We start from the raw sequence: 23,535 nt of genomic DNA, 5'->3' as shown, positions 1-23,535 counted from the left end.
GCTTTTCTAGAAGCATTAAACACCATAAAACAATACAAAAAATTCAGCTCCCTGGAGCATGGAGTGAGATTCAAAATACTTGGACTATTGAGATCTAATTCCTCCTTAAAGGACAAAGAGGGAAAGAAGAAGGAGTGCGTGAAAGTAGAGTGTAAAGATTTTTACACGTATATGCCTACTTTTTATGCGGAGAGACATCCGCAAAAATACATAGAAAAAATAAATAAAAAAATAAAAAATAAAAATAAAAAATTTGAATACTTTTTTACAATTGTTGGTTGTAAAGATAATTTCTTTCAACTAACATTTGATATTGAAAAATAAAAAAAATGTCTTTTTATTTTACTTTGATTTTCAGCTTCTTTTTTTTCAGGTTATTATTTTTATTTTATCTCTATAAAAATCTAATAAATGAGTGAAGGAAAAAAAAATCTAAAAATGAGGTGAGGGAAAAGAAAACAATTTTTTATTGTTTTAAAAAACTATAATTATAATTATTTATTTTATTTTTTATTTATACAATTCATTTCTTATTTTTATTAAATGTTCCGCTAGCTGATTGATCTGTTTTTTTTAATTTCTTCTTTCTACCTCTTTGTGGAATCAGTTGATGTGTTTTTTAATTTTTCATAATTGTTATTATTTTTCGAAAAATAATTTTTTATTTTATCCATATTGATTTTGTTGTTTTTTTTTTTTTTGATATTTAAAATCGTAAATAAAATAACTGAATGAATAAATTTTTATCGCTCTCATTTCTTAAATACTATAAAATTGCTTAGATTAACAGTTTTATTAAGTAGACATTTTCAAGAGCGCAAACACCAATATGCTTATAAGAACATTTTTTTGAATAATAAATATGCTGATTTTTCAATTTTTTTAAACTTGTTGATTCATGTTTGGAGCCCAAATCATATGTATTACTATGCTTTAAAATTTTACTAATCCAATTCTTCTTTTCTTCACCCTTCACATATATGATTGTATTATTATTTATATAAATCCTTAAAAAATTGATGATATCACAAAAATGCGTTTGACCATCCGACCATCGAAATCCATGATGTTTTTTTGTTAACCAGTTATTTGTATTCTTAGTTTTAGATGTAAGTATATGATATCCATATGGAGGTTTTATAATAAAATGCTGTATTTCATCATTTGATGAAAGGATAGCAATTTCTTTTAATATGAAGTTATTATTGTTATCTTTAAAACCTTGTACATCGATTATAACGTAATCCATTTTTATTCTTCTTACTTCATTAAACGATTTTATTAACTTCACCTTTCAAAGGTGTGAATTCTTCTAATCTATCGTGCAGCATAAGACAATAAGCCGTTGTTTTATCGGGTATTGCAGCTGAACTTTTCATTTCAATTCGAACATCAACCGGTCCCATTTTTAGATTTTCATTTTGATAACGAGTATCTATTATCAAAATCATAGCTCTTTCTTTAAATTCCTTTAATGTTAATAAAGCTTCAGATATAGGGTAATTGTAATAACTACTTCGAAACCTTGTGTACTCAGCATAAGCAATACTATAACGATTATTTTCAAATAGTAAATTCATATCTTCATACGGATAGCATTCTGAATTAAGGTAAACTTTTAGATTAGTTATATTACAATGATCAAATTTTGATGGGTCCTTCGTTACTTGATCAAGTTTATTTGTTTGTAGAGCAAAAATAATGTATCGTGGCTTTTCCAATTGAGTTGTTGTTTTTACATTCCAAATATGATGATTAGTATTTTGTGGTACCGATTGATATTCATACAATTCCCAATTTCTGAAAGCCAAAATTATTTTTGAGTTATTTGTAATATGGCTATACAATTTCAATTTCAATGTATCAGTTAAATTGATATGCTGTACTCTCCATTGCACTTTGGTCAGTTGAATTTTCGGCTTCTCATTAGCATCAGTGCAAAGTAAGGAATTATCATCAGATCTTGAACGTGTCAAAATTAGTTCATGTTTTGCATTCGGTACAATATTTTTGTAATCCTCTGCAAATCCTAAAAGCCTCCTTAACGGAATGCAATAATTGAAAAATAAAGTCTGTGGTTGAATTGATTGTTCAGGTGACCAGCTGCCATTAATAAGCGCTTCACTCTCATTTTTGTTCAATGAAATATAATTTTTTAAGCATGATGTTATACCTACATTTCTATTGTTATCAATTTCTTTCTCATTTTACTCATACCGTATCTCATCAAATAAAAATGCAATAGCATTATTTATAAGCTTTGTTTTAGTTGTTTCACTACCATCCGCTTTTGAAATAGTACCCTCAATATAAAGTAAATTGTTAGAAGGTAAAATGTTTAAATTTTGATTTTGTATCTGTATGCGTATTATTAAATGAATTCAAAAATGGTGAATATGTATGCCAGTGCGCACTTGTTGTACTCTCATCGATAGCAGGATTTAAAAATAGATTATCCATTTTAGTATTTCTTCAACTTGTAACCGATCGATTCTTTATTGTATACTGTTAGTGTACGCTTAATATTAGTTAATTTTAATGTTTGTCTGCCTGGTGATTGCGCTCTGCTGTGCTTTAACACTGATGTGCTATTAAATGATGGAAAATTGTTGAAATATGAACAAATTTCTCATATACAATTTGTAATTTAATTGCTACATAATTTCTTTTGTGCCAACTCTATTATGGTAATAATAATGTCAAAATGTAAATTATATATTTTGTAATAAAGTATCTCTTTCATTCGTTTACAAGATATCAAACCGATTGAACGTGTTTTTCTTTTCTGGTCTTTGCTAACAGGTTATGGGCCCAGCACGCTTCCACTGCGGTGGAAGAGACAGGGAGAATTATGATAGTTGGAAATTTGCTATGCAGACTTACTTGGAGCTTGAGGGTCTATGGCAGAGTATAACGGGAGAAGATGAAGATACGTCGAAAAATATCAAAGCTAAATCGAAATTAATATTAGCAATTGAACCTATAAATTATGTGCATATTCAATCAGTCAACACAGCTGCTAAAATGTGGGAGAAATTGGAACAAGCATTTCAAGACAGCGGTTTAACACGACGTGTTAACTTATTGAGGGTTCTTTTGTTTACAAAATTATCTGAATGTTCAAGTATTGAGGAATACGTAAACAAAATCATCAATACAGCTCACAGGCTAAATGGTGTTGGATTAGTAGTTTCGGACGAATGGATTGGTACCTTGCTATTAGCTGGCTTACCTGAGAAGTATGAGCCAATGATTATGGGATTAGAAAGCAGTGGTATAAAAATTACATCAGACGCTATAAAAACAAAAATTTTACAAGAGGTAAATTGTGATGAGAAATCTGACGGAGATGAAGCGGTTCTAATAAGCAAAAATTTTAAAATGAAAAAGAAAGGTAAATCTGTACGTTGCTATAATTGTAATGGTTTTGGTCATTTTTCTAGAGACTGTAAAAAACCGAGAAGAAATCATGTTAAACAAGAAAATGTAATGTTAGCCTCTCTACTTGCTGGTCAAAACATTTCTTCTGAAGAGTGGATTATAGATTCTGGTGCAACATCGCACATGACACCGAATAAAAACCACTTGTTAAATATTTCTGAAGTTGAAGTAAAATCAGTTCTTATTGCAAATAATATGGAACTAAACATTAAAAATATTGGTGACATCAGATTGAATGCTAAAGTAAATGACAAAGACAGTAGCCTACTGGTAAAAAAGGTTAATTTTGTACCTGATATATGTGCAAACTTACTTTCTGTTAGTCAAATTACAAAATATGGAAACGTCGTAACATTTGATGATAAAAAGTGTGTTATTCGAAATAAAGAAAATGAAATTATTGCAACAGCGTTTATGATAAATGGGTTTTATAAAATAAATAATTTGACAGAAATAGGTTATGCGGCATCCAATTCAAATGTTGATGATTATATGTTATGGCACAGACGTATGGGACACGCAAATGAAGATTATATAAAAAAATTACGTGATGGTTTAGGAAATGGTGTTTGTTTTAAGTCTTCAAGTTTCAAATCATGTGAAATATGTACTATTGGTAAACAAACTAGAAATTCATTTCCCAACTCATCGACTAACTCGAAAGACTATTTGGAATTAATTCACAGTGATGTATGTGGTCCGATGAGCGAAAAATCGTTAGGTGGTGCCAGATATTATGTTTTATTTTTAGACGATTTTTCTAGAAAAGTGTTTGTATATATGATGAGGGAAAAATCTGAAGTAGTGGACAAGTTTATAGAGTTCAAGAAGTTGGTTGAAAATCAAACAAATCGCAAAATAAAAATTTTTCGTTCAGATAACGGAAAGGAATTTGTGAATAAACGTATGAAAGAAATAATAAAAAAATATGGAATATTTCACCAAACATCTACACCTTATACTCCGGAACAAAACGGAAAAGCTGAGCGAATGAATCGAACAATAATGGAAAAGGCACGGTGCTTGCTTTATGACGCTAATTTGAGCAAAAAATTTTGGGCCGAAGCTGTCTCAACTTCAGTATATTTAATAAATCGTCTACCAAATAAAGCTAATGATCTTACCCCTGAGGAAATTTGGACAGGATATAAGCAGAATTTGTCATTTTTGAGAATTTTCGGTTGCAAAGCTTTTGCACATATACCAAAACAAACACGTCATAAATTAGACAGAAAGTCTACTGAGTGTATATTGCTTGGTTATTCTGATGCGAGCAAGGCTTACCGACTGTATAATAAAAAAACCAACAAAATTATTGTTAGCAGAGATGTTGTTTTCTTTGAAGATGAACCAGCTATTTCAAAACAGGTAATTGCTAATTTAGAATCTAATAATAATGAGTATTCTATCTCTACAGACCATTTTAAAATTGAAAATGAAGAAGAGGAAAATATGATGAAATCAGAAATACCTGAAACGAAAATAATCAAAGTTATGCGAAAACCTGATGACAAAAATACAAATGGTGATCAGAACATTATTCAAAATTACGAAAATGTTAAAGAGAACAATGGTGACCTTTATGTAAATAATAAAAATAACGAAGGAGAACAGCAAATAAGAAGGCGATCACCGAGGTTGGAAAGCCAAAATATTAAATACTCATGTTTAGTTAGATCAGCTGAAGTCGGGGATCCATTTGAATATGAAGAAGCCATATCACGATCCGATTCCAATCTGGGGATAGAAGCAATGAAGGAGGAGCATGAGACTTTAATTGAAAATAAAACATGGACTATTGTAGACCTACCTGTAAACTGCAAACCAATTGATTGTAAATGGGTTTACAAAACTAAACGAGACAATAGCGGTGAAATTATTAAACATAAGGCACGTTTAGTAATCAAAGGTTGTGCTCAAAAACCAGAATTGGATTACGAGGAAACGTACGCTCCAGTAATACGGTATACTTCAATACGTTTTCTTTTAGCGATCTCAGCACAATATAATTTACAAATCTATCAAATGGATGCAGTTAGTGCATTTCTCCAAGGAGAATTGGATAAGAAAATTTATATGCTACAACCCAAAGCTTTTAATGATGGAACTTCGCGCGTGTGTTTATTAAAGAAATCCCTATATGGATTAAAACAAGCGAGTCATGTATGGAACATATAATTAAATGCAGCTTTACTCTCCTTTGATCTGCAAAGATCACAAATGGACCCATGCATTTACTTCCGAAAAAGCGAAAAAAAATTATTGATTCTTGCCATATATGTAAACGATATTTTAATTTTTTCAAATGATTTAAAAGATACAGTAAACATTAAAACTAAACTTTGTTCACAATTTCAGATGAAAGATTTGGGAAAAGTTTCGTCTATTCTAGGTATCAATATTAAACAAAATCAGACTGAAAGTAGCATTGAGGTTGATCAAAAGGCTTATACAGAGGATCTTTTAAAACGATTTGGTATGTTTGATTGCAAACCTGAATATTTCGTTATCTGAAGGGAACAATAACTGCAAAACTGATATATAAAACAAAAACAAATGAGATATTGGGTTACTGTGATGCAGATTGGGCTAATGATTTAGACAACAGGCGTTCAACCACAGGTTACATTTTTATGATAAATAACACTGCAATATCATGGAATACACGCAAGCAGCCAACTGTTGCCTTATCAACAACTGAAGCTGAATATATGGCCCTAGCAGCAGTAGCTCAAGAAGCCCAATGGTTAAAAAGATTAAAAGATGAAATTTTAAACTTAAATACAAAAGAAATTCATATTTTCTGTGACAATAAAGGAGCTCTTGATTTGGCAAAAACAACCATGTACCATGCACGTACAAAGCACATAGATGCACGTAATAATTATATTCGAGATTTAATAAATGAGAAAAGAATCAAATGTGAATTCATAAGTACTAATGATCAGGTAGCGGATGTCTTTACCAAACCAGTTCCCTCAACAAAACACTTAAAATTTTGCAAACAACTTGGAATTTCTTTTAATTAATTATAGCCGGTAAATTAATATTTTTTTTTGAAATAAATTTTTTTTGCTTTGTAAATTAAAATTTACATAAAATTTAATAAAATAATTTAAAATTTTTTTTATCAAAGTAATCTGGTTAAAGTTGAATTTGAAATTTTAACATTGTAATATTTGGAATATTTTGAGAATTTTGTTCAAGTAAGAGTGTTGATATATGAACAAATTTCTCATATACAATTTGTAATTTAATTGCTACATAATTTCTATTGTGCCAACTCTATTATGATAATAATAATGTCAAAAAATAAATTATATATTTTGTAATAAAGTATCTCTTTCTTTCGTTTTGCTAACAAAAATTGTCAATGTTATTATATAGTATCATATTGCTGGTATCTTAGGTGTAATCGTACTGTTATAGTTTCACCTTGAAAATTAATTAAATTGTTATTCTGATCAACTAGTTTTACAGTTATTAAACTGATTCGATTGGTTGCTACAGGTAAATAGATAAGATTTTTAAGACTTCAATGATTTTATAGCCAGGAGCAACTGCAATGGAAAATTCATGAAGAATATGTGCTTCCTAATTATTAATGTATGTCCCTTGTATAATATTACATTCAACTCGTATAATATTAATTTTATTTATATCAACATCATTTATTATGTTTATTTATAAGTTTCTATTTTTCCACCTTAGTATCATATAGTTGCAAATTTTTTTTAAGAAATTTTTCGATATCTTCAATTTTATGTATAATATATAACTTTCTTTTAAATACCTGTAGGAATATGAATAACCTTATCATCATAAATAAATTTATTATTTCCCTCATCAATATTTGGTATAGAGTTATATGTTTGAAAATCGACTAATGCACAAATATATTGCCCACTCGACTCTATAGGGGGGAAATATTCAGCTGTTAAAACAGAAGAGTTACCTGTTAAAGTTAATGTTACTGACATGACTCTTCTCTAATCAATAAAACAAAGATGAATATGCAGTATCCTTATATGACATTTATCATATGCATTCTTTAATTAATTAATCAAATAAAAACTATTCATATGCATGAATCATATAACTCATGTTAATATTAAAATAATAGTAACCTTGAACTTTATGTAAATTTTACACTATGAGTATTTTTCTTATCATAGTAAAAAGAAAATAAAAACTATACATTATTATCGAATTCTCATATCAGTGGCGGTAAAAAAAACGAAAAAAGAATTTTTATAATACATGAATATTAAAAAAATGTTTTTATTTTTGTTATTGTTTTTATTGTTTTTCTACTTTCTATAATATTCTGTATTTATTAAGAAATTCAAACATAAATGACCGCAATTATACACTCTGCGAAATTCAATTAAAACCATTAAATTTTCTTAACTTTATTGGCTCTTTGTAAGCTTAGCTTATTTTATATCGACCGTATTTATTTACATTTGTCACTTTAATGGTATTCAAAAAATTATTTTAATGTGCATGCTTAAGTTCGTCGCGTGAGTAACACAAAAAACTAAAAATAAAAGAACAAGTTACTATATTACAAGCGAAATTCAATTAAAACAATTTCAATTTAGTTTTTTTTTCAAGCAGGTTTAAGGCAAGTTGTAGAGTTTTTCGTTCAATTTATTTTTTTTCTTAACAGCTTAATCGGATTTGGTAAAATATTTTACATTTTAAAGTTCTTAGTAATAATGGGTAAAGGTAAAGACTTGACAAATGAAGAATTCGCTAAAATTCAAGCTTACAAGGACCAAGGGTTGTCAACTCATAAAATTGCTACGAAAATTGGCAGGTCTGCAACAGCTGTGCGAAACTTATTCATTTTCAAAAAAAATTATGGCTGACTTCGTACAAATAGGAATAATTAGAAACTTTCGGACCGCGAGAAATCAGCTTTACTTCGACATTCTCTAAATGGACAATCTCCTGCATCGGATTTAGTAGCTAGTTTGAAGCTGCCTATAGGAAAGAGCCGAGGTCAACAAATTTTATCGCAAAGTAATCGACTTACATGAGCAAAACGCCAACATTAACCCGAACTATTTAACTCACAAAGCGAATAAATTAAACTTTGCTTTAGAATATATGACCTGGACGGATGAGTGGCATCAAGTAATATTATCTGATGAAAACAAATTTAATTTAGATGGAAAAGATGGAAATAACTATTATTGGCGCGACTTGCGTGCTGAAAAACAGATTTCCACAACAAGAAATTTTAGAGTTTGTAGCTTAATGGTTTGGGCTGCGTTTAACTACTGTGGAACCACGCCAATATGCAAAATATCAACCAGAATGAATTCTGAAGATTATATTGAACTTCTGGAGGATATTTTGATTCCATTTGGAGAAGATCACAGTAGTCCAGATGGAATTTTTCAATAAGATAACGCAGCGATTCATAAATCTAGCCGCACTATAAGATGATTTTGATCAAAAAACATCCAATTAATGGACTGACCTGCTCGTTCTCCTGATTTAAACCCTAAAGAAAATCTTTGGCGAATACTGTCAAATAGGGTTTTTGCCCTATTGAAAAAGCAGAATTTTATAAAGCTATTGCCAAAGAATGGAGCCATATTTCAATTGGGGAACTCCGAAACTTAATCAACAGCATGCCAAATAGAATGCTTGAAGTGATAAATAAAAGTGGGGGTCATACACATTATTAAATCATTAAATTTTTTTTGTTTTTATTAAGTTTTATTTATAACACATATGAAATTCGAAAATTGTTTTAATTGAATTTCGTTCAAAAATTGGAAGTTGGTTTTTTGTTTTTGTTATTTTGCTGTTTATTTTATTTAAAGGATTTAATTTTAAATTATAAAAATATTAATAATTGAATATAAAAAAAATTACTGCTAAAAATTATTAAATAAAGTTAACCGTTTTTAAGATTTTCGAAAAAAAGAAAATGGTCTTAATTGAATTTCGCAGAGTGTATGTATCAAATTTTTGAAATATGTTGTAGTTATATGAAAGTTTATCACCTAAGTATTTTATTACTTCTTTAGGTGGTTGCAAATTCCCGAAACTATCGAAATATTTAATATCATTTAAATTCTTATAATATGCTACCCAATGAGTTCCATCACCGATTGAATAATCCAAATTTATGATGCCGATTACATCAGTTGGAGCTCTTTTAGGTAGCAAGCTTATTGGTTTTTTGGTATTAAATATAATCCAAGTCCTTGCTTATATGGTTTTAAGTGCAATTCTCTTCCACTTAAAGCAATAGCTTCCATAGTCTTATTATGACGCACATTTTCATCTAGTAGTTTTCTACCACTTTTAGCATCATTAACGGCTTTGGCTATTCCAGCACCACCACCTGCAAGAGCTCCAACAGCTGAAAGACGTGCAAATATTGGTATTAATGGTAAAATGCCACCAGTTTTAGCAACTCGAATAACTCGTGGAAGTTTTATAGATTTTCGATTCCTGCTTAGATTTCTTGCAGCTTTTAGAGCAATTTTTACTGCATCCTTTTGTCTTTCAGGTTTATAACCTTTAATAGCTATTTTAGCTTCCCGGATCACCTTACTTAATGGCTTCTTTTTTTCTTATTTTTCTAGAACAACCCATACCAAGTTTTACTTTAGCTTTCATTGCGTTGGCGACTCGTTCCCCAAAACTTGAATCTTTTGCTTTAACTCTTGACCAAGCTTTTTCAGCTAATCTTTTATCAGCAAAATGTCGATCTTCTATAGTATTACTTTTTGAATATTCAATATCGTGCTCCTTGCAGGCCTGATCTAAATGATTAATACCTTCATCCCCACGATTTAATCGCTTTTGAAGCTTTGTACCCGGTCCACAATAATTATAGCCCGGTAGATGGGCTTCAAATGGTAATTTATTTATAAGAGAATTCAAGATTCCTCTACCCTTTTTAACAGTCTTTTTATAACTGATCTGTTTCTGATTGTCAATAGGCATATTTATACCTTCTTTGAATGCGGATCAGGTCTGAATGCATTAGAATGTATAATATAGTGTTATATAAACTTTCAGCAGTAATTAAAAATGAAGTTTGAAAAAGCCTACGATGCAGTCAAAGTAAAGAACTATGATAAGCAATCAAAAAATAAGAAAAAGTGGAAGCATGGAGAAATGTTTCCAGTTAGTATACGAGGATTAATTGTAAGACCATCTAATTGTGGTAAAACTAATATTATGTTAAGCATGCTGCTAGATCCAAAAGGTCTCAAATTTCATAATCTATACATATATTCAAAATCATTGCATCAGCCAAAGTATGAATACTTAAAGAAAATAATAAAACCTATAAAAGGGATGAGTTATAAAGAATTTTCAAATAATTCAGATGTAATTGATCCATCAGCTTCCTTAAAAAATTCAATATTCATATTCGATGATGTTGCGTGCGATAAACAGGATAATATAAGAAATTACTTTTGCATGGGTCGCCATTAAGATGTTGATAGCTTTTATTTATGTCAATCCTATACCAGAATTCCTAAACATTCAATAAGAGATAATACAAATTTTATCATCGCATTCAAACAAGATGATCTAAATTTAAGACATATTTATAATGATCATGTTAATACAGATATGTCTTTTGATAAGTTTAAAAATTTATGTTCAAGTTATGTATCTTCATATGGGTTTTTAATTATTAATAAAGATATTAATAAGATAATAATTGGTGAGGAGATTTTTGAGGGAACTTTAGGTTTGCACGAATTAATATATAAATTACATCCAAAAAACTATAACGAAAATGATTTACAGCTATATCGAAAAATTTTAGAGAAAACAAATGCACACCGAAAAAATTATGATTCATTAGATCAAATTAAAGGGAATAAGGGTTTTAAATATAAAAATATTATAAGTAAGCTATTTCAACTTGAATATAATACAAGAGCTAAAAAAATAGGAAAAGGTTTAACTAAACACACAACTAACATGATTTACTCTAAAAATCCAGTTCAGTATGTTCACTGGGATGATCCAAATGAGCTGGTAGATAGATTAAGGCTTTTAGTTGCATCCCAATTAGCTGATAATAATAATCACCATAATGAAATCAATTCAATAATTGAAGAACTAAGAGAAGCTGATATAATCGAATAAATTAAGAAAATAAAAAAATCATTATCATTCACAAAATAACTATCGATAAATTCGGACATATTCAAGGTGCAACATAAAATTCCAAGACAAAGTCCTACTTTATCTCTCTTTAAAATAAATTCAAATGGAGATTATGATATTCAAAATAAACAATTAATAAATCTTAAGGAGCCGATTAATCCTAACGATACTACTACAAAGGAATTTGTTGATCAGGAGTTAAAATCTGTAGTACATTATTTAGATAATTCAATTCAAAGTTTAAAACATAATATACTGAAAATTTTAAGCGATAAATTAACTAAATTAGATGATAAGATCAAAACTTTTACTGAAGATAGAATTGAAACACAAAGTAAATTTCTTTGGAAAAGTATGGAAGATAAAATAGATAACACTATGAATTTCGTAAATACTGAAACCGCAGAACATTTAAATAACCTTGAGCTCCGAATAAAATTATTAGAAAGAAATAGATAAAAAAGATTTATGTATATATAAATGAATCATGTTAAACAGATATCTAATAAATCAGAAAATAAAATGAAATAATACATTAGTTCATATTAAGACATCATTCATAAAACATGGATATACCACAATTCGGATACGCATTGAATAATTTTATTAAAAAATATGATGACATTTTATTAGAAGAACATTCTAATGAGCTAAAAGAACATTACAAATTTTTGTTGCAATTCAAAAATTCAATGCAAATAGAAACAGAAGATTATGGTTTTCATTGGAATATTTGTCCATATTCTTCAGATGTTGTGGATTCAGTACCTGAAACTTGTCCATGCATTTCAACTGATTATATTATAATAAAGTGTGCGAAATTAATAAAACTATACGAAAGAATACAAAGGAAATAATTAGCAGCCGATATTTATCTATGTAAAATTATTATATTAATTTAGTTCATTAAAAACACTACACATGAGCCTTCTATTATCTTCAATGCTCATGGAAAAAATAAATGAAATAAATAATAAAATTTAACTTCATTCATTTCAAATACTTGAGCATAGAGAAAAAATATTCACCATTCTGAGAGCTTATCGCATTATGACTTTTGATGGGGTTAGAGTTTTTTTAATTTTGTCTCATCAAGGGAAAATATTTAAAATACGTCTTCCAAGAAAATTCGTTAATATGGATGAAGATATGCTAATATATCTTAATACCGGAGATAACGCTATGGTATGTCATGGATTAAATAACGATGGAACATCAAATCTGGAATTTTTAAGCTCTTGGGATATAGAATTTAGTACAATTGATGATATAACAAACTATGTATTATAAACTAAGTTAATAAAGTTCATAAAATCAAAAATATTAAAAAGAAAAACAAAAGGATTTCTTTTAATTTGAAGCCAAAAGTGTATATACTATACAAATGGAATACAGCATTAGCTAGAGGGATATATTGGGAATTTATGGTAGTAGATCGTTATAGATTTAATGAGAAATCCAAAAATACTGGTAGTGTTCTTTCTAATATTTTAGAAAGTAAACATCGCGAGAAGATTTTTAACGATAGATTTTCTAATAAATAAATTTCATATACATAAATATATCTTACTTTTATTAAAAATGAGCAAGAGAGAGGTTGTTAACGAATTGCACAAGCCTGCAAGAAAAAATTTTCCAAGACGAAGAGTATTAATTAAAGGTTTTGATGATCTGTGAGCAAGCTGATTTAATTGAAATGGGGGCTTATGCTAAAGAAAATGATGAATACAAATTTCTATTAAATGTAATTGATACCTTCTCAAAATATGCATGGGCTATCCCAATAAAGAATAAAACTGCAAATAGTGTCATGCAAGCAATGCAATCAATTTTTAAACATTCTAATCGTCAAAAAAAAAACCTCCAAACAGATGATGGAAAGGAGTTCTTCAATAAGATTTTTAAAAATTTAATAATGAAATATCAAATAAATCATTACTCATCATTTAGCTCATTGAAAGCCTCAATCTTGGAACGCTTTAATCGAACTTTAAAAGAAAAAATGTGGAAAGAGTTCAGCTTCAATGCAAATTACAAATGGATAGATATAATTAGGAAACTAGTCAATCAATACAATAATACAAAACATCGAACCATTCAAAGAAAACCTGTTGATGTAAACCAAAATAATGCGAAGGAGCTGTTGTCAAGCGCATATAATCATATTAAAATTTCACAACCATCAAAATTTAAAATTGGTGACTCAGTTCGCATAAGCAAGTACAAACATGTTTTCGAGAAAGGTTACACACCAAATTGGACTACAGAAATATTTAAGATAAGGAAAGTTCAGATAACAAACCCCGTCACATACTTATTAGAAGATTATGAAGGACAACACATTGAAGGTGGTTTCTATGAACATGAGTTATTAAAATCAAAACATAATGATATTTACTTAGTTGAAAAAATTGTAAAAGATAAAGGTGATAAAGTATTTGTAAAATGGTTGGGTTTTCCATCAACTCATAATTCTTGGATAAATAAAACAGATGTAATTTATTTATTTTTTTTGTCTTTTTCTTTATAAGAAACATATTTTTAGGTAGCATAATGATAATTTTTAATTTTGATTTCAGATATTTCCATATGATAAGTTTGCTTTACTTTACGTAAATCTAATATAGTATCTGCTGAAGATTGATAGTCAGCAATGTATTGTAGAGGTGAACGATAAAAAAGTAAATGGAAAAAATATATTTATTAAAAATATAGAAGTCATGAAAATAAAGAAACCAGCAAAAATGCTTCTTTTGTTTCATCAAAAGCAAAAAGAAAATGTGCCAAAAGTGAAGGATTTTATAAAATCAGTACATGAGTTTCCTCCTTAGGTATTCCGAAGTCACTTCAGAATGGAAAGAAGTACTTTTGAGGTAAGTAAAAAAAAAGATATTTCGCGTAAAAGTTAAGCATGCTAATCTTGTTTGTTAGTATCTATTAAAACAGATAAAACTTGTGTGGAAAAAAAAGCAACCGGCCGTAAACTGAAATTAGAAGTTGCTCTCATAATGACGATTTTTAGGTAACCTACTGGATGTTCTTTTCGGGAATCGTTCAATTTATTCAATGTAGGCAAAGGAGCAACGTTTTCAGCATAAGAAAAAAATTAAAAAAAAATCCTATTCCTTTTGTAATGTATGGATGTATTGATGGCTGTCACATTCAAATTAGTGCACCGAAAAATGATCCAATAAGCTACTTCAACAGAAAACAAGTGCATTCAATGGTGTTACAGGTACCTATAGTATAAACTTTTATGTATTTATATTTAATACAAATAAAACTACCTAAAACATTATTTTTAGGCAGTTTGCGACAGCAATTTAAAATTTATCGATATCTTCTTTGGTTATCCTGGTTCTTGTCACGATGCCGCGGTATGGGAAAATAGTCCACTTGCAAAGGATTTAAAATCGGGGAAACGGAAACTGTCTAATGAAACTTTCTTATTAGGAGATTCCGCGTGTCCACTGTCAAAATTTTTAATTGTACGATACCGCGATAATGGGTTGTGTGTAAGTTATATATTCGGTTATCCAACTAAATAAAACTGTAATTCTACCCGTCACTTCCACCTAAAATTTAAATAAACAATTTCATATTTTTTTCTTCTAAATTCTTTCGAAACTTTTAAAATAAAATTTTGCATATCAGCATTTTTACCTTTTATAATTTTTCGCGTGTAAAAATCACGCCAGGTAAAAATGCTTAATTATCAAATTTCAATTAAAAACCTAAACTATGTGATGTTTCTTTATCATACTTAAAATTAATCGGTTGTTACCTTCCAAAGTGTTAAGAGTAAAATCGAGTTCATATTTTATAATACTGTTTAAAAGGAAAATAAGAACTTTTCTATGTTAAAATAAATTAAATGTAAAGTTAATTAATAGAATAAAACTTAAATCAAATTAAAAAGAAAGTTAAATAAATAAAAGAAATAAGATCTAAAAATAACAACTATTGTGTTTTTTTTTCTGTTCCCAATATAATAAATATATTTTCTGTGAAATTTGTCTCGTTGGTACAACTTGACAATAATATAAAGCACAAAACTGGCGCAGTCGGTAGGATTGCCGTCAGTATAAAATAAGAGTAAACTAAAATTAAAAACAGTGTAAATCCACTAAATTAGCTAATAATATACTGTTTCTTGTTAAAGAATTTAACGGCAATAATAACCAAAAATAACAAACATTTTTCTATTATAAAATTTTTCTGCCGATTTACGAAAGAAAAAATCAATTATAATATTAAAACACAGAAAATATAAAACTTTTTACTAATTTAATTAAATAAACTACATTACATAAAATTAAATAAAGTAAATAAATTATTAAAATAACAATAATAAAAAAATGCCAAGTGAAAATAATACTAATAACAATGCTAGTGCTATAACAGTTAGAGATCTCATCGTGGAAGCTAAATCGTTGCCAAACTTCAAAGGAAATTGCGAATACGATCTCAGCGCTTTCATCAGAGACACCGAAATTTTCATCAACCTAGTACCGGACCAATCATCGAAGGAATACATCACAACCATAGTCACTAGCAAATTACAGGAAGCGGCGGCTGATTCAATAAGAAAAATCCCAACCACCACGGATTGACACATCATAAAGCAACAACTAAAAAGAACCTTTGGAATAAAAGAAATGGCAGATTCAACGCGATATAACAATGTAGGTCAATTTTACTCTGATCTAAATATAATATTAAGTAAGTTAAATTTTAAGTATAATCTCGACGATAGTAAACCAATATAATTTAACCCGTCTAACAACGAGGCTAGTAATCTAGAAAAATTTCACCATCTTGGATGACGCTTTTCACGAGCTGTTACAGACTTTTGGTCCAAGTTCTTCACATTTTTATAATAATAACAATAATAACAGAAGACAAAATAATTTTTCAAATAATAACCGAAATAATAATAATAATAATAGTTATAACAGATCGCGTAATTTTAATAATAATTTAAATCACAAGGATAATTTTAGTTCACGAAACCAAAATTTTAACCATAATAACAACCCGCGGAATTTTAATAACAATAACTTTAACAACCAACGAAATCAGTATAATAATAATAATAACAATAGCAGAAATTTTTCGCATTTTAATAGAAATAGTGGTAATTTTAGAAATAACTATAACTCTGCCACTGTAAGAAATCAGAATTTTAATAATAACAATAACTGTGCTTCTGAACCAATGGAAGTCTACATAAATCATAATGAGGAAATAACCAAGAAACCAAGAAAATTTTCGGTTAGGGCCTCGCAAGCAAATAATTTACCCATAGTACAATTAACAATAAATAACTGTAATATATTTCCAAATATAAAAAGAACCCTGATAAATCCACTTATACAAGTAGTAACTCTAGTAGGAAAAACAAAAATTTACGAACAAATTATTACTGAAGCCCCTGTTGAATTTAACCACCAGGCCGATATGCTTTGGAAATTATTCAATTTGGAAAACAAAAAATTCGATGCAATCCTTGGACAAAATATACTTAAAGCAGTTGCTGCAAAAATTAATTTTGAAAATAATTCTATAGGGAAAAATAGAATTTATGGGAAAAATAACTAAATTTGTTGATTCCTGCCCATTTGATGAAATTCATCACTTATATCCATTAGATTTTAACTCGAAAAATATCTTTGACTACATAAAACACGCCACCTCAACTCTGAAGAAAAATCAATTTTGGAGAAAATTATCTATAAAAATCAAGATTTACTTTACCGGGAGGGGCAAAAACTTACAAATATTGATGGTATAAAACATGAAATAATAACAACTCATAACAAACCAATTTATTCAAAAATCTACTGTTTCCTTAAAGTTCATGAAAGGGAGGTTGAAAAACAAATTTCAGAAATATTGAGTCAGGGAATAATAAGACCGAGCAATTCACCATACAGCTCTCCGATTTGGGTGGTTCCCAAAAAACTGGACCAATCTAAAATTCAAAAATGGAGAGTTGTTGTCGATTACAGAAAACACAACGAGATAACTGTAAGCGACAAATTCCCAATTCCCAATATTGAATCTTTATTTGACAAGTTAGGAAAAGCTCAACATTTTTCAACAATTGACTTGGCAAAGGGCTTTCATCTAGTGGATGAGAAAGATCGACCAAAAACTGTATTTTCAACACCGCAAGGACACTACGAATATGACAGGATGCCATTCGGATTGAAGAATGATCCTGCACGTTTCAACGTATGATAAACCATGTTTTAAGAGAATTTATAAATATCTGTTGCGTAGTATACCTTGACATGTTTTAAGAGAATTTATAAATATCTGTTGCGTAGTATACCTTGACGCATACTAATCTTTAGCACGTCTTTACAAAAACACGGAAATGCAATTAATAAAATTTTTGAAAAATTAAGAAAGTATAGTTTAAAGATACAAATAGATAAATGTTAATTTTTTGCGAAAGAATCAGAATATTTAGGTCACTTATTAACAAATAATTGTATCAAACCAAACCCTTAAAAAATCGAAGTAATAAAAAACCTTAAATTACCCACTACTCGGAAAGCTATCAAGAGTTTTCTAGGCATTATTGGCTATTACCGCAAATTTATTCTATAATAGGACTATTCACTCGACGACTGGGGTGAGGCCTATAGATTTAATCAATGGTAAAATAACCGATTTTGAAAATATAAAGGTCCTTATTCAAAAAAAGAAAGAAAAAATTATAGACAAATTGAACAAAAATAAAAAAGAATTTCAGCCACCAGGTACTGACGAGATACTTAAAAGTAACCCCGCTATAGTAGGGTATAAGGAATTACCAAAATATAAAAAAATAAAAATTAAAATAACTAATAATAAAGTTTTTGATAATAAAAACCACAATATTCAGCCTGTCCGAATTAAAAGAAAATTTAAATTTTCAGATAACAAAAATAATAAAAATAATTTTAACATTAATAATAATAATAATAAATCCGGGCCAAGCAACAATTTTGGTGACTAAACTAAATACCGAAGCAGGTTACACAACAATACAACAAGATCCTGTTGAAATAATAGAAAGTTATGACAAAATTATTCACTTTATTAATTTAAACGATATCGAAAAAATAATAGAAATAATAGAAAATCAAATAACCGATTCCTATCAAATTTATAGTATGGTAATAAGAATTCTTATAAAATTTTACAAAATAAAATAAATAAAATTAAACATTCATTTAAAACTCTTATTCCATTAAAACACAAAAGATGTCTGTTGGAATTTCTTTATTAAAATTTATCTTCGGGACAATGGATCAAGAAGATAAAACCGAAATTGAAAATCATTTAAAAGCAATCGACCAAAATAATAAAAACATAATAATAAACGCTAACAATCAAATAAAAATAAACTCGATAATTCAAAATAACATAAATAATTTAAAAAATAATATAAACCAAAACCATTTAATAATTGAAAAAATCTCAAATTATGTATTAAATGATCATAAAAATGTGACGAACCAATTACTATATTTAAATATTCTTTCTAATATAAATATATTAGATGATGAAGTTGAAAGAATACAAGAAAATGTGATGTTTGCGAAACATCAAACAATGATAAGATCAATTATGATATTGATATTTTCAAAATTCAGGAATTGAAAAGTTCACTACCTATTAAAAATAATACACTAATTTTCATTTTACAAATTCCTAAATTAAGTGAACAAAAAGCAAATCGATTTTAAGTTATTCCAATTCCAAATTCAAATTTTGAACAAATCCCTATAGATATTTCATTTGCTAATGAAACATTCCATCATAACGAAGAAAAGTATAAAAATAAATTAAAACCAGTTCCAACATGCTTGTCGAGTTTAATTAATAAATCATTCGAAAATTGTTCTAAAATTATAGAGAATACGTTTAAAGTAATTGAAATCGAAATCGGCGTAGTTCTAATTATAAATGCCAAAAATGCAAAATTATTTAGTGGAATTTATTCAAATAAAAATCATATTATATTTTTTGAAAATTTTACTATAAATATTAACAATTCAAAATTTTCTAATAAACAGCTAGAATATAAGCAAAATTTTGTAATACCAAATTATCTCATTTTAGACAATGTAAATTTTACCATTTAATGTAAGACAAATAGAAAACAATGAAAAAATTGAGCAAATTTCCTTTGAAAAAAATAAAAACAATGTAATAATTTATTTCAATACGACTTTTATTTTAATATTTTTTATTATTACAATAATCATATTTTTGTATCACAAGAAAGATCACATAGAAAATTTTAGAAAAAACAAAGATAAAAATGTTGTCCAGGAGAACAACAATCTTAAGGAGGCGGAAGTTATATATTCGGTTATCCAACTAAATAAAACTGTAATTCTACCCGTCACTTCCACCTAAAATTTAAATAAAAAATTTCATATTTTTTTTTTCCCTAAATTCTTTCGAAACTTTTAAAATAAAATTTTGCATATCAGCATTTTTACCTTTTATAATTTTTCGCGTGTAAAAATCACGCCAGGTAAAAATGCTTAATTATCAAATTTCAATTAAAAACCTAAACTATGTGATGTTTCTTTATCATACTTAAAATTAATCGGTTGTTACCTTCCAAAGTGTTAAGAGTAAAATCGAGTTCATATTTTATAATACTGTTTAAAAGGAAAATAAGAACTTTTCTATGTTAAAATAAATTAAATGTAAAGTTAATTAATAGAATAAAACTTAAATCAAATTAAAAAGAAAGTTAAATAAATAAAAGAAATAAGATCTAAAAATAACAACTATTGTGCTTTTTTTTCTGTTCCGAATACAATAAATATATTTTCTGTGAAATTTGTCTCGTTGGTACAGCTTGACAATAATATAAAGCAGAAAACTTGTACAGTCATACATCGCATGATTTGCATGTTTACGCATGGGTATGCTTGCACTTTATTGGTATTTGTAATTTTTTTATTGTTTCTTTTTAGTTCTATTCTATTCTCATACGCATAATGCAAATTTTTGTTGTAGTTTTTTTCATTTCAGTTTAAAATAATCTAATTCTTTGCTAACTCTTATATGTTATATAATATACATTAGGATATATTATATCCTAATGCGAATTATAGGTGTGTGTATATATAACATATATCAGCAACATCCAATAATGTTAAAAAATATTCACTACAATTTCAACAAAAAACCTATGAAAAGCAACATGTCAATAAAAACCAAAGTAATTTTTCAAGATGTGGAGAGGTACATAGGAACAAGTGCCCAGCAATGGTTAAATTCAATTTTTGTAACAAATTCTACCAAGTATTAAAATAAAATTTATGATTTAGAATTTTTCATTACTAATATTAATTGTAAAGCTATTTTATGTTTAAATTCATCAATTAAATTAAATTTAACTTCAAGAAGTTTTGAAAATAAAAGTGTTAAGATAATTCAATCAAATTCAGATGAAAAATTTATTATAGAACCATTGCAGATTTCATAACTCCTTTTGGATGTTATAGATTGTTGCAATGCCTATTGGCAAAAATGGGTCTAGTGAAATATTTTACGTCGGAATGGTTAAACAATTTGCAGATATTCCCCAAGTTATAATTTTTGTTAATGATTTTTTAATATTTGGTAAAAATAAGCAAGAACATGATAAATATTTAAAAATATAGAGTTCGCGATATAGGTTTAAAATTTAGAAAAAAAATCTTAAATTTGTTGTCAGGAAATTTCATTTTTGGATCATATTTTTAATGACACTGGTGTTAAACCTGATCCTTCGAAAATAAAAGCAATTGTAGATATGCCTCGCCCTAATTCTATTTCGGAATTGCAGCGTTTCCTAGGTATGATAACTTACCTCAGTACATTTATAAAAGATGTGTCAATTGAATCTGTTGCTCTAAGAGAATTATTAAAAAAGATGTTTTATGGCATTGGACTAGTAAAAATGAAAATGAATTTTATAAATTAAAACAATTAATCACAAATGCTCGAATTTTGTGTTACTATAAAAATAGAAAGACTGATACATTATCAAGAGCGCCTCTTACTATATTGTCTTTACCTGAATTTGATAAAGAAATAAAAGTTCATTGCAATTTATTAAAAGTGATTTCCATAAAATTAAAACAGAAAAAAGATAAGATTTTGTAAGATAAAATTTTGTAAAAAGTTATTGAATATTGTAAATGGATGGCCTACAAATGAAAAACTATTAAGTGATCCTGTGGTAATTCATTATTATAATATTAGGGATGAATTACACGTAGTTGATAATATTTTATTAAAAATAAATCGTATAATTCCAAAATCTTTAAAAAACGTAATTTTAAATTTATTACATGAGGGTCATATTGGCATTGAAAAATGCAAAAGTTTAGCAAGATCCTTAATATATTGGCCTAAAATAAATAACGATATTACAAGAGTTATAAATAATTGTCATATTTGGGCCCGTCACCGTCATATGAATGTGAAAGAACAATTAATTACTGACATAATAAATATTCCTTGGTATAAAGTAGGTATAGAACTCTTCGAATTAGAATATAAATTATATTTAATTGTTGTTGTTTACTATTTAAATGTTGTTGATTATTTTAATTGCATTACTAAATAAGAAATATTCAAGTCAATTGATAATTACAAAATTAAAATCAATTTTTTCCAGTCATGGAATTCCCAATATTATAATTTCGGATAATGGTCCTTCATTTCAATCATTAGAATTTGAAAAATTCTGTGTTTCTTGAAATATTGAACACATTTTTACATCTCCTTATCTTTCTAGATCTAATGGAATGGTTGGAAGATCAGTTCAAACAATATTAAAAAAATGTTAAAAAAATGTTCGGATGCAAATCCATATGTTGCTCTATTGCAATATAGAACATCTCCAAAAGATAATTTGTATTCACCTTTTGAATTGTGAATCAATAGAAAATTAAGAACTAAAATTCCAGAAAATAAGAACTAATATTTTTGTTATATAACAAAAATATTACTAAAAATCAAAATAAAATAAAAAAATACTAGAATAAATATACAAAAAAATTTAAAAGAACTTTCTAATGGCAATGATATTTTATATAAAAACGATCCTAATTCCTCTGGTTGGTTTCCTGAAAAAACATTGAGTTTAAAAACCCTTTAAATTATTGTTCTATAGATAAAATATATTTTGGTGAAGATGTAGAACCTTTTTTGCTTGGCTGAAAAAATGTTTAGATTTTTATACAGAATTAGTAAAATAAATTTATGAAAGATTTGACTTTTATGATATGAAACTAAAAATTTCGTGGATTGATCACAGAGAAATAGAGTACTAGATTAACAATATTAAAAAAAATAATAACAACAAGAATATATGTATTTAAATAATAGTCCTAAAATACGATCATGAAAGTCCTCAACGAAGCAACACAAACTTTAGCAACAGCAATAAGCTAATGCTGAGCTTAATAGAACATTATTTATTAATTTCTAACTTAATTACTTCTAAAGGTGATTACAATTTGCAACAATTTATGGACACCAAGAATTAAGGTACCGAACCATTGAAGGAAAAGATGAGTGCATTTAGAAATTATGTAGGGAAGCTTTGTGTCAAGGTTGAAGCTAGCCTTGACCTCTCTTTTCTTACATATATAAATTATTATTTAATTTAAAGAAATTATTGTAATATAAAAATCTTTCATTAAAAATTGAATTTGTGTTTTTTATATCAACCGTATAATATAAAATAAACTTATACAACCGACCTAAATCAACTTACATAATGATTTAGTGTAAGAATACAAAGAATACTTGTGGAAAACTATTGATCCCAAGAATTGCAAACCCGCCCTGGATTGTACCTTGATTTCATGACCAACTATTGTTTAACCAACTACAGTAGAAAAATCTACATCTCCAGACTCC

At 27.8% G+C, this 23,535-nt stretch overlaps 1 protein-coding gene and 1 pseudogene across 1 annotated transcript; one reads left to right on the top strand and one right to left on the bottom strand.

The window, feature by feature from the left end:
• Positions 1-1,268: 1,268 nt before the first annotated feature.
• On the bottom strand, positions 1,269-2,429 carry LOC129610815 (uncharacterized). The gene is made up of 3 exons (XM_055523559.1): positions 2,424-2,429; positions 2,218-2,357; positions 1,269-2,103 (listed from the first exon to the last, which is right to left on the bottom strand). The coding sequence occupies exons 1-3, from the start codon at positions 2,427-2,429 to the stop codon at positions 1,269-1,271; spliced, it is 981 nt and encodes a 326-aa protein (XP_055379534.1).
• A 10,753-nt stretch (positions 2,430-13,182) lies between these two features.
• LOC129610814 (uncharacterized) lies at positions 13,183-16,214 on the top strand (annotated as a pseudogene).
• The last annotated feature ends 7,321 nt before the right edge of the window (positions 16,215-23,535 follow it).

Source organism: Condylostylus longicornis, unplaced genomic scaffold, assembly GCF_029603195.1.
Source record: "Condylostylus longicornis isolate FDR11 unplaced genomic scaffold, ASM2960319v2 ptg000048l, whole genome shotgun sequence".
Lineage (NCBI taxonomy): Eukaryota > Metazoa > Arthropoda > Insecta > Diptera > Dolichopodidae > Condylostylus > Condylostylus longicornis.
Note: the sequence above shows the minus strand (reverse complement) of the source record. Positions and strands in the feature narration are given on the sequence as shown.

Bases quoted from the DNA above. Each gene is read 5' to 3' on its own strand.
- LOC129610815 (XM_055523559.1), bottom strand. The intron at 2,104-2,217 runs GTATGAGTAAAA...TATTAATGGCAG, and splicing joins TTTTTATTTGATGAGATACG to CTGGTCACCTGAACAATCAA.